The sequence below is a fragment of the Aedes aegypti genome, chromosome 2 (assembly GCF_002204515.2).
Source record: "Aedes aegypti strain LVP_AGWG chromosome 2, AaegL5.0 Primary Assembly, whole genome shotgun sequence".
In the NCBI taxonomy this organism is placed as follows: Eukaryota; Metazoa; Arthropoda; class Insecta; order Diptera; family Culicidae; genus Aedes; species Aedes aegypti.
The window spans coordinates 298756240-298768828 of NC_035108.1; the positions used below are offsets into that span (position 1 = coordinate 298756240).

Here is a 12589-nt window from a genome sequence, read left to right on the forward strand (position 1 = left end):
CTTTCAAATTCTTTTGAATATTTCTTCAATTATTCTGCTAGAAATAACTCCCAGGAATGAACAGGTAAATTCTCCATATTTTTTTAGCTTAGCTCAGCTTTACCAGAGTTTCCTAACTATCTGGTACGAAGCCGTCTGAAATAAATAAGATTTTTGGTATTGTTGTGTTCATTTTAATATTTGATTTTTTTTTTGTTAAATGCTGTTCTTAGAACTTCTTAAATACTGATGAAATATTTAAAATATGTGACTGTCAATTTGGAATTCAAATCACTTTACGTATGAAATTCCCATGAAAATCATTTCATTCCAAAATTATCTAGATATTATTCAGTAACGTTTATTTGAAATTATTAGAAGATTGTTTCTGGAGTTATCCAGATCTATTCTTAGTGTATCTATAAACTTGTCAAGGATATCTGATGATTCATTATTTGCCCGTAAACGTCATTGCAACAGCACTCATGAAACTCACCGAAGTAGAAGCCTGACGACGAGTGCCATCGTGTCAAGATTGTTCCAAACGCGTCCGGAATACGTGTCGCGAACATTCTAGAACGCTTCCAAACTGCTGTATGTACGTGACCACTTCGCCTGCTAAGCTAGTCTTGTTTTAGTCCGCCGCGAATACACATCCTGTAAGTGGATCCGTATGTGAAAGCGCGAATTTCTAATAGTGTGAAGAGGTGTTAGGAAGTGACTAGTGGTTCGAGAGGAATAAGTGATGTTCAATACTTTACATTCGGAAATAAACAGTACATCTTACTCGACTGGAGTTGGTCACGATCAACGGCCCTAATACATGAAAACAACTGTTAAAATGATTCCTTTTGAAAGCTCTGAACTGATCAAGATTGTTTTTTTGTATGTAGTTTCATAGAAGAATCGTTTCGAAGAATTCGCAATTCATGTTAATAATTTATTACCATTTCCTGAATAATTTGCCCGCTTCCTTCAGAGGTTCTCCCAGGCATTCTTTTTATGCTTATCAAAAAATGCTTCCAAAAATTTAGGATTCCCCCAAGAATTTCACTAGAACTCACATAAATTTGCTCAGGATTAATCAAGGAGTTTCTTAAGAGTTTTATCATAAATTTTGCATAGAATATTACGACATTTCTTTGGTAATATCATCGACTTTTTGTAAGACTTTCGTCAGAATTTCAATCATAAGTATTTAAAATAATTTGTGAAACAAAACTTGTGTTTGATTTGGTAATTCTTCGAGGCCAAATTTGTTCTAATTGGATGGAATTCGAGAGCATCTCTAATATGAATTTTTAGAGGTTTTCTTACGAAATTCTTTTAAAAATTTATCCCTATCGGAATCGTGAAAGATTTCGGCATACAAAATAAACAAAGCAAGCTCTTTACTAGGGTAAACATCAAATTTGATTGTAAACATGTAACTTCATTCCTATCGTACTTAGCATACACCATTCGGAATACTAGTTTTTTTTATAAATTTGTTCAAGGTGGATCGGAATGACGTCGTCAAGTAGCTGTCAATGTTCGGAATATACCACCTTCTCAATATTGTACACCCACCGTGGTGAAAGATATGTTGAAAATAATTTAGGCAGATTTATGACTGCAATTGAAACTCACGTAGACTCCAAAAACTACGATCCGTAATGCTTTAAATTCAATGCCTGTTTCAAGCCTGTTTTTTTACTTATTTAAATATAAAATCTACATGAACAGAACAGAACTTATTTGAATATAAATTCTACATGTGTATCCAGTGACTTATCTGAAATTATGAATAAGGTTTATCCAAACAAGCTTAATAAAATATGCCCTGCAATGTTTCGAATCAACTCTTTCTTCTTCTTCTTTTTCTGGCACAGAAGCCCTACTGGGACTACTGGGCTCTGCTTCTCTGCTTAATGTTCTTATGAGCACTTTCACAGTTAATAACAGGGATTTTTCTTTGACAACATTTACCGGTGAAAAGAAGAAAAACTTTTAGCTCTAACGGCTGTCAAGAGTTACCCAAGAATTCCAATGATAACAGGACTTCGGATCAACAAACGTAACCAGTTAGGCAATATCCATTTATTACGTAACGCTGAATTCGGAAATTTTTGACTACCTCCCCCCCTCCATAACGCTTTTTGTATGGAAATTTTAGAAATTTAAATTTTTTTTGTATGGGTCGTAACGCTCGAGCTTACCCCCTCCCCCTCCCCCCTCCTTCAAGCGTTACGTTATTTGTGGATGCCGCCTTATCGCTTGAAAGAAAATTAATATGATTCATACTTAACCTTCCTTGTGCATTGGGACCATTTTTAGCCAATCGGCACTCTTAACCTTCGGGCTGTCGCGCTGTTGTACTTTGTACAACAGTTGTGATTTATATGCTATCATTTTGCAACAAAGATATCTATCGACACCAAACCAAAATGTATTCCTCAAGAATCTTCTTAAGAATAATACTCAACGGTTTTTATTTACAGTATGACCCTTTATAATGCGGTAAAATCAACAAATGTACATGAAAGTCGCATAATAATGAACGCACTATATACGGTTCGAGTAAACCACAGTTTGAAATGGGTATATCTCAAAATCCAGATAATTTAGAAAAGTTGTTCTGGATGTGAAGCGCTATCTGATGGTACCGCATTTAATTCGGAATTTGATCGCTAGGTGGCACTAGTGAGCATGGAAGTTTTACTTTTGTTTTGCAAATAAATCAGGATCCTGATCATTTAGAAGGATGGGGTCTTTGGCAAAGTTGCTTAGTAAGTTAAGGACTTTCATTGTTCGAGCTAGTTGATTCAAAATTTTGCCACTAGGCGGCGCTAGTGTGCATGAAACTTTTGTTTGCAGATATCTCAGGAGCCTGACCACTTAGAAAGGTAGTGTCTTCGGCAAAGTAGTTCATTAGCTCAAGGACTATCATTATTTGATGGAAGAAATAAAATATTTTGCCACCACGCGGTTCTAGTAAGCATAATATTTTTGTTTTTCGGATACTGCAGGATCTTGACTTTTTAGACAGGCACCTTTAGCAAAGTTGTTCAGAAGCTCAGGAACTATCATTATTTTACAAAATCTCGAACTTTAAGGTTTAAATAAAGAAATAATTTGAACTACTGAACAACTGTGCCGAAGACGCCATCTTTCTAAGTGTTCAGGCTCCTGAGATATTTGAGAAAACAAATGTTTTATATTCACTAGCGCTGCCTGGTGGCAAAATTTTGAATCAACTAGCTCTAACAATGATAGTCCATAAGTTACCGAGCAACATCTTTCTAAGTGGTCAGACTCCTGAGATATTCGCAAAACCAAGGGTGTTGTACAAAGTACAACGCGCGACTACTCGCGTTACAAAAATTCGCGCGACGACTGAAAGGTTAATGAGATGTAACTTTGTAGAGGAAAGAGATAGAAGTCTGAAATTGTCTTACTTTTTATAACCTCTTTAAACAAACATTTTCGTGTTGAAAGAAGGTTTCAGCTACCTCTAGGAGCGGTGCTACATAAAGTGACATATTATGCTTCTTCTTCTTCTTCTTTCTGGCGTTACGTCCCCACTGGGACAGAGCCTGCTTCTCAGCTTAGTGTTCTTATGAGCACTTCCACATTTATTAACTGAGAGCTTACTATGCCAATGACCATTTTTGCATGTGTGTATCGTGTGGCAGGTACGAAGATACTCTATGCCCTGGGAATCGAGAAAATTTCCAACCCGAAAAGATCCTCGACCGGTGGGATTCGAACCCACGACCCTCAGCTTGGTCTTGCTGAATAGCTGCGCGTTTACCGCTACGGCTATCTGGGCCCCTCACATATTATGCATTAAGGGTGAAAAAGATACATGACTTCGAAACGCTCTCAAAAATCCATTTTTGATCCGATTTTCGTTCTTTAAGCTTTAAATGGAAGACATGAAACTTTGAAATAAAAACCAGGAAGGGGGCCAAAGGGAACCTGGAACGCTTTTCAGAAGGAATTGGCTCCTGAGAAATAGGCAACGAAGTTACCATGAAAACCTACTTTCACTATGGTTCTTTAGCTCGATATTGAGTTCTAAAACATTTTATCGCTGAGAAACTTAAACTTTTGATAAAAATCGAAATATTGAGATCAGTTCAAATAGGGCACCAGTAAATCCTTTTGGAAAACTTCCAGCGATTACTTTAAGAATTCCTCTAGAAATATCTCCAGAGACCCTTCCAGAGATTTCTCCAGGATTTATTTCGCAGATTCCTCCAGTAATTTTAACAAAAATTCCTCCAGGATATTCATTCTAATTCTTATTATTATTCTTTACGGCTGATCCAACTTTCAATCGAATCCTGTTCGTTCAAACCCATGGCCCATTTGATTTTGATGGTGTAAACGAGAATGCGAAACGGGTTTCGATCGAAAGCGTATTTAAACGTAAACAGGAATAGGAGTGAATCTCAACCGTAATCCCTACAGCGTTTTTTATCCAAGAATTCCACTAGCGGTTCTTTCTGAGATTCTCCCAGTAAGAAATTTCTTTCGCTACCAGACCGGTTCCGATAGGGCTCCAGAAATACCATTTTTTTTTCAAGAATTTTACCAGGTTTACCTCCAGGGATTCCTCCAAGAATTAAAAAAAAATTGCAGGGATATTTATCTAACGATTTCACCAGGAAGGAAGTTTTTGTTGGAATGCTAGGATTTCTCCAGGAATTTCTCCAATGATTCCTCAGAGAACTTTTCCTGAGATTACTTTCGGGACTCACTCTTCCAAAGATTCTTCAAGCGATTTCTCCTGATATTCATCAAAAATTCTTTCAGATTCCTCCAGAGGTTGTTTATGGGCCTTCAAAAAATCCTCCGGGGAATTCTCCAAAAATTCCTACAGAAATTCCTACAGGTATTTGCCCATAAATTTATCCAGGGATCTTATCAATATAAATAAGAATTCTTCCAGGATTTCCTACGCGATTTTATAGAGATTCCTCTAGGAACTCCTATCCTGAAAAAGTTTTTAAGAAAACCCTGGATTAGTTCATGAAGAGATTCCTGGATCTATCCCTGGAGGAACCTCTAGAAAAAAAATCTAAGGTAACCCCTAAAGGAATCCTTGGTTAAAGTCCTGAAAGAATCTCTGGATCAATTCTTGCAGGAGCCTTTTTTAGAGATTCCCGAGGAAATCTATGGAGGTATTCCTGAAGAAATCCCGGGAACATTAAATATGCTTTTCGGCTGTGCAGTCCTTATGTCTTCAACGGCTTTTTCTATAATAAAGACGGAACGCGTTTTTCATTAACATATGCAGTAGATTCTCCACCAGCTCATTCCTGGAACAATTTGTAGAGGAAGCCATGCAGAGACTTTTCTTAAGCAATATTTTGAGAAATTCATTAATTAAAAGCCGAAGAAATCTCTGCAGGAATCTCTGTAGCGATTTTACTAGAGAGTTCTCTGGAGGAGTCTCTGGAGAAGCTCATGTAGAAATCTCTGAAGGACTCTTGGAGACATGTCTGGAAGAATTCCTGGAGTATCCTTGGAGATATCCCACAGGAGAATCACTGTAAAGTTTCTGCTTGTGGGTTCCGTAGAGAATTCGCTTGAAAAACCGCTTAGAGATTTTTGTGGAGAAATCCCTGGAATAATCATTGGAAAAATCCCAGGAGAAATCTTTGAAGGGGCCCAGATAGCCGTAGCGGTAAACGCGCAGCTATTCAGCATGACCATGCTGAGGGTCGTGAGTTCGAATCCCGCTGGTCGAGGATCTTTTCGTAAAGGAAATTTTCTCGATTCCCAGCGCATAGAGTATCTTCGTACCTGCCACACGATAAACACATGCAAAAATGGTCAATCGGCAAAGAAAGCTCTCAGTTAATAACTGTGAAGCAGGCTTTGTCCCAGCTGGGACGTAACGCCAGAAAGAAGAAGAAGAAATATCTGAAGGAATCCAGAAACAGACTCCCCAAAAGAAATTTATGTAAAGATTTTACTGGAGGATTTTTTGTAGAGATTTTCCAAATATAATCCTTGAAGTAATTCTTAGGATAATTTCTGATGAAGTTCCTGGGAGAATCTCTGACAGAATGTCAAGAGGAACTCTTGGAAGAATCCCTGGGGGATTTTTTGCAGGCCCAGAACGAGTCCCTGGAGAAATTGTTTGGGAATCCCTAGAGCCTTATCTGGAGAAAGCCTTAGAACAAGTCATGTAGCGATTTTCCTCGTGGTAACTCTGAGAGAATTCGTGGAAGAAATTCTTGAGGAATTTGTAAGTTGTACAACACCTGTAGGAATTCCTGATGGAATCCCAGAAGGAATTCCTGGTGGAATCCCTGGAAGAATCCTGGAAAAAATCTCCGGAATAATTCCTGGGCGAATTTCGAGAGGACTACTTGGGGATATATTTATATGTATTCCAGGTGGAATCCTCGGAGGAAATTCCTGGAGAAATCACTAAAGAAATATCTTGAGTAATTTTTGAATAAATTATCCTAGTGTAACTCTTGTAGAAATTTCTGGAGAAAACTTAATATATATCTCTGCAAGAATCCTTTGATGATTTTCTAGAGGAATCAGTAAAGGAATACCAGAAGTAATCGTTTGAAAAATGCCTGTAAAAGTCTACGGAGAAACTTCGCAACAGATCCTGGAAGGAATCTATGGATCACTGGAGACATTCCTTCAGGATCCCTTTCCAAATTTTTAAAGGAATCCCTGTCGATATTTTCTTGCAGGAATCCTTAGAATCCCTTGTCGAATCTCTGGAGGAATTCCTGGAGGAATGCTAAGATATTTCTGGAGCCCAATCCTACACACTCAGCTCTTACGGTGAATTTCACCGTGATCTCAAAAGCTGAACAGTTCGGTGAAATAAAACACCGTAATTTCGTCGGAATTTAACGGATTCCGGTGAATTTTCACCGAATACTGTGAAAATTTACCGTACTCCGTTAATTTATTTTACCGAACCATTCAGCTGTTGAAATTTCACAGGAATCCATTAAATAATTTAAGTGTGTACTGGTTGAAGATTTTTCCGGGTTGGAAATTTTCTCGACTTCCCAGACATAGAGTATCTTTGTGCTTGCCACATGGTATACAAATGCAAAAATGGTCAAATGGCAAAGATCTCCGTTAATAACTGTGGAAGTGCTCATAAGAACACCAAGCTGAGAAACTATGAAATTGGATGCTTCCGGAAGCAGTCTACGGTAAATTTGGTGTAGTTTCACTTTCAAAAACCTTGTTCTCAGAATGGCCATACCCACAAAAATTTTCCAGGGTTCTATTCCAGAGTTCCATATTTTTTTATATAAATCTAAAAGAACGAAGATCAATACAAAAATGGATTTGTGAGAGCGTTTCAAAGTCATGGATCACTTTTGACCCTTAATGCATAATGTGTCACTTTTTCTTAATGCATTAGGAAGGTTAAACGAGCTTCTACATTTATGTTTCACTATGCTTGTCATTGAATTTGTTGAAATAAAAACTATTGGATACTAAAATGTATCTTGGGATTGATCCTGTAGCACTTTTTGAAACGAAATTGTTGTGCGAAGCACCTGTTCTTCATCATCACTCCGTTCCATTAATTTTGATTTTTTGATTTATTATATTATATTTTGGTCGATTTTTAGTTGAGCAATCTGAAAAATGCACTGTTTTCGAGGTTTCCAACAGTATTTTTACGTATTTTTTTGAAATAAACACAAAAAAAATAATTAAAAGAGAATTGCTGAAAATTTTTGAAATCAATTTTAATTAAAACTAGATTATTGACACTTACTTTCCTTTAATTCTAACTGCATCATTTGGTTTAAACATTACAAAATTTGTTACTTGTAGACGAAGTATACTGTTTTTGATTTTTTGTCGAATATTTTTTAAATCGTGGCTTGGGTTATTGCTTGAGTTGAGAAATTTTCTTGAGTCTTAAACAACTGAGCAAGGGTCTGTAGCGAAATATTGTTTTAAAGCCCTATTGATGTGTCTGAACTGGTTAAGGCTGGTTTGCTGTCGACAAGAGAAGTAATCGCCTATCTCGATGTGTGGAAAATTTATATCCTGAAATGGTCAAGAAAATAAGCTTTCTTCGATCGCAGTATGCAGCTGGAAGAAAAGTCATTTCATAATATGGGCTCGAAGACGGACCCTTATGGTTCGCCTTACTTTCCCCCGTTACACGAGTGCCCTTCAGGCACCTCATGTGGCAGTGATGAACTAGCCAAACGAGTTAAAAATCACTTTAATAAAGAAAAAAAAAAAAAAAAAGTCATTTCATAAGGGGTTCTCTGTAAGAGATTTCATGACCCATTCAGTGAAGGATTTTTTTTTTTTATTTTTCTTGAGCGAAAAAGCATACTAAGCTTTAACCACAAGTTCAGCACTCTCGGGAATATCCATAATTTTGATGAAACTCGTGAAATACCGCCATGCGGGGTGACATTGGGCCTAGGGGGTGACTTTGACCGCCTCTTTCGATGCATCTCATGGCTATTAGGAACATCGCAAAACTAACCCATGACCAAACTATTCATAATGTATAAATGTATAAGCTTGACACATAGTTTTCATTATTCTGTCATTAGCTTGTTGTAAAAATATTGGCCCAAAGTCACCCTTATGATCTAATGTCACCTCGCACAACGGTATTCCTAATTTTGTATCATGGTGTCAAAATTTTGATAATTATCAAATGTTCCTCGATTACATCCCAGAATTTTTTAGACGAGGATAAATACAGTAACAAATGTTTCATATGCTGGAAGTTTCAAAATATACTGTCGGGGAAAATTTAATTACTTTAACTTTCAAGCCTGGTTTGCTACTATAAAGTAATTTTTTGGTCTATCATGGCAAATTCCGGCAAGGAATCGATCAAGAAAGCATTTTTTTTCTGATCGCAATACGCATTTAAAAAGAAATGTCAGTTCTAACGGGAGTCGCTGTAGCAAATTTCTACAAGGAATCGGGCAGACATTTCTTTAGCGATCCCTTTTCAGCAGCAAATTAAACTCAATGGTTGTTTCCATATTAAATATAAGAAACCCCCATTTTCCCACTAAAATTTATGAAAAATGTGTGCGACAACTTAGAGATCTCATTGGAAGATCATTGGATCAGGAAGCATGCTCTCATGCTTCGGAGTTATGGGATAACTTTGATCAGTAATTCAATTGAACAATTGACAGATAATAGTTATTTCAACCTATTTTAATTCGAGACTTGTTACGCTTCCTGATCTAAATTTCGATTTTAGATCTGAAGGGTCACACTCAACAAAGTTCTAGTTAGAGACGAATCATCCGCTGGAAGAAAGTCTTGATAATAAAAATAATAATAAGACTTTTTGTGTAAGTTTAATAAGCCTGTAAGGTCATCCTTTATCACAATACTCTGAAAGGTCACTCGTTGCACTTGTAAATTTGATAATCATTACTTCAAGAAGTTTTTAGGCAATTTGTGCTCTAATCATGTTAGTATATGATTAAATGATCCTAAATTGGTATCATCATAGTTCATAATTTTCGGAGGGAGACTGGTGATGTTTGAAAATATATATTCTTTTGTTGATGAAGAAATTTAGTGGATTACTCTGTTATACGTACTTGGCAAAATATAATTGAACGAGCCTCTATAGGTATTAACCTGGCCTTAAATCATCCGAAAGATCACTACACTTATAAATAAAGCTGCCCTTCTACGCCTATTTGTCCCATGTTCTATGTAAACTTTATGGACAGCAGGACAAATGTGCGTAGAACGGCAGAAGGTCCTTGTTCCCAAAAATTGAGCCAACATTGTGACGGAATTCTTCAAATGCATAATGTTGACTCACAAAACATCAGGTTCACGAAATCCAACTTAAGCGAGAATAACTAATCAAAAGTTCAAACAGAGTAGTGCTTGATCCGTTGAATCTGTTGCATGCTCCTTTGTGGGCGAGCGACGGAATCCGGATCAATTGTGTCCGGTTCGCGTTGCGTGGAAGAAAAAACGAAATGCGCCGGTGAAAAACAAAAAAGATCGACGCTTCAGTTGTGTTTGATCCGTTGAATCTATTGCATGATCCTTTAAAGGCGAGCGACGGAATTCGCATCGTGTCCGGTTCGCATAGTAACCGCAGTATCGGTATCGATCATCCGTGTATATGTTCACGTATTCATTTAAAATTATATCTTTATCGTTTACCAAAACGAATCCTTCCTCATATCCAAACTCCCAGTGTTTTCTTGTGGAAGTGCAGAGGACTCCTCGGCTTCTGTAAAGCAAGTAACACGTCAAAATTTCCCTCTCATTCCCAAATTGACCTGCATTCGGACGCAGCCAGCGCCGGTATTGTTTATTATAATAATGAGAGCACCAGTACTTACACATTGAGGATGTTACTGATCCCGAGTAGTATCTGTTGGTTCCCTGTGTAAGTACAGCTGTTCTTGCAATAACGGAGTAGCAACTGCGGGCGGTCAATCATGCTCATGCTCAATAACTAATCAAAAGTTCAAACAAACTACCATTACATTAAGAGATACTACCAAACCATTTTTCTCTGTATATTAACATTAATATTATAACCAAACCAGTTTTATTATATTTTTCACTAGCTAAATAATGTTCCTACACACGATTATTTCAAATCTCATATTATCCCAGAGGCCAAAATAGACGTGATTGCGATAACATAGCTACACGAGTAGAAATGAGATTTCCATGATATGAGACATAACATGATTCGTGTGTTTTTTTAATGTTACGAAAATACACCATGATTTGAAATTCTGGAATCTGTTGCCAACGCAAGTTCACATTCGTATAACGTGTACCTAGCAGGTACAATGATACTCTATTACCAGGGAAATTATAGAAATTGGCATTACGGAATGATCCTGGACCGTCCGAGAGTTTAACCCGGACACCTGCAGCTTGGCATTACTGTGTAGGCGTGGACGTTACCATTAGGCTAAGGAAGGCCTTCTCGATGGACTCAGAAAATCAGATTTTGTCAAGAATTTTATGACTTGTAATGCAGGACTTTGAGTTCGGGTTTTATCTGAGTTTTCATCAATACCATGCCGAGGATGGATGCTTTGGTTCAAGCCCGGTCCAGCCGAGAATTTCTTCGGGTTCAACAGTTTGTCTACATTCCGGGGTAGAGTGAGCATCTTCGTGCATGCAATACAGATTGGCTTGTCTATCAGGCACACAAGACTACGGTGGCGCTATATATGCCTTTCATAGTGGTCGTATTGATATTTTAACGATCTGTTGTCAAAGAAAGTTTTCAGTTAATAATTGTACAAGAGCTCATAGATCACTCAACTAAAAGTGTTCCGTGATTGTTCCATATCAACATATTTCTGGTAAACTTAAGCTTTAAACATGATACTGAATTAATGAAGGAACAGAAAATTTGACTAGGTTGTTTACTATAAAGGCATATGAAACCATAATAAATTATATCTCAGCAAAATTGTCCTTGAGGTCCATTTCAATTTTAGAAGATCTTCTTATTCAAACAAGATCAGTTTCCATGAAGCCATTGCGTATTCTACTAATTATTGCATAGCAACAAAAGCTTAACTACGCTGTAAAACAACGCAGAACAAATAGAACAACAAAACTTCCTGTTTTCATGAAGCAGTTCAAAAACTTTTATTATCCTACTAACATAATCTCATTGTATGTAAGCATCGAAACGAACGCAACCAATTTTGACTCCACCGTCACCCTCGAGACCGAATTCGATTTCCACCTGGAAGCCACCAGACGGAATGGTCAGATTATCATTGGCCACGGCATAGTTAAAGGGAATTCCGGGAATGACCGGGCAACCTCCGACAATTCCTTCTCTGCAAGCATCAACATGTTCCTCCGGGACTTGGTAATCGACCTCCACGTCATCCAGTCGGACAACGATATAGGCAGTTGCCGTATTGCTTTCCACAGTGCTCACGATTCCACTGGCCAGGGCATAAAGCGGTTGATCGGCAGACAGAATGCAGCTGCTTTCGGTGCAGTTGTTCACGGCTAAGCTCGTTGGGGTTGGAGATCCATCCGGACCTGAAATACGAAAATAATTGGAAGAATCGCGAAAAATCGAATTCAAAAAAAACTTGGTTAGGACTTACAGGCACGGAAGTTGACGTCAGCCACGGCAATGGCTGGTACTAGTGCGACAAGAAATAGTAACCTGAACATTTCTTCTTGAGTATGAAAGCACGAGTATATGATCACTGACGATTTGATGTCACGATCAGAGTCGGCGTCCAATTTATATCTTAGGTTGGGTTGCTAATCTGCTCCATACAGCATCTTTGAAGATAAGATAAGGGCTGCTCCCAAGCTTCGCCCTTTCGGTACCTACCAGCAGAGTTGCATCACTAAACATACATTTTCGAGATGATTCTTTTACTAAAAAACTCTTTTCTGGTAAATTTATGCTTGTCACATAAGATTCAAAAATGATTGAGATGATAGTCTTGTCATAAAACGATAAATGAATCAACAAAGACTACAGTTATGTTGCAAAACGCGACCTCTTCTCCAAGCAGACACTGGGTTGGAGATCATTGGCTTGATCTGGTACATTCTGGAGTTGTTTTGCGTGGTGAGACTTGGAACGAGACAATACGCA

The 12589-nt window shown here is 37.8% G+C and overlaps 2 protein-coding genes across 3 annotated transcripts in view; one reads left to right on the forward strand and one right to left on the reverse strand.

Moving 5' to 3' along the window:
- LOC5571668 overlaps positions 1-12589 on the forward strand; it is a 411897-nt gene that overhangs the window by 184913 nt on the left and 214395 nt on the right. The gene's annotated exons all lie outside the window — the stretch shown is intronic.
- Positions 11577-12238, reverse strand: LOC5571672 (epididymal secretory protein E1). The gene is made up of 2 exons (XM_001653709.2): positions 12084-12238; positions 11577-12015 (listed from the first exon to the last, which is right to left on the reverse strand). Exons 1-2 carry the CDS (start codon positions 12151-12153, stop codon positions 11630-11632), a joined length of 456 nt encoding a protein of 151 aa, XP_001653759.1. The 5' UTR covers positions 12154-12238; the 3' UTR covers positions 11577-11629.

What these genes read in the sequence shown, in the direction of transcription:
- LOC5571672 (XM_001653709.2), bottom strand. Translation starts at nt 12,153, where the DNA reads ATGTTCAGGTTACTATTTCTTGTCGCACTAGTACCAGCCATTGCCGTG. An exon ending in TGACGTCAACTTCCGTGCCT is followed by an intron (nt 12,016 to 12,083) that starts GTAAGTCCTAAC and finishes TTCGTATTTCAG; the next exon opens with GTCCGGATGGATCTCCAACC.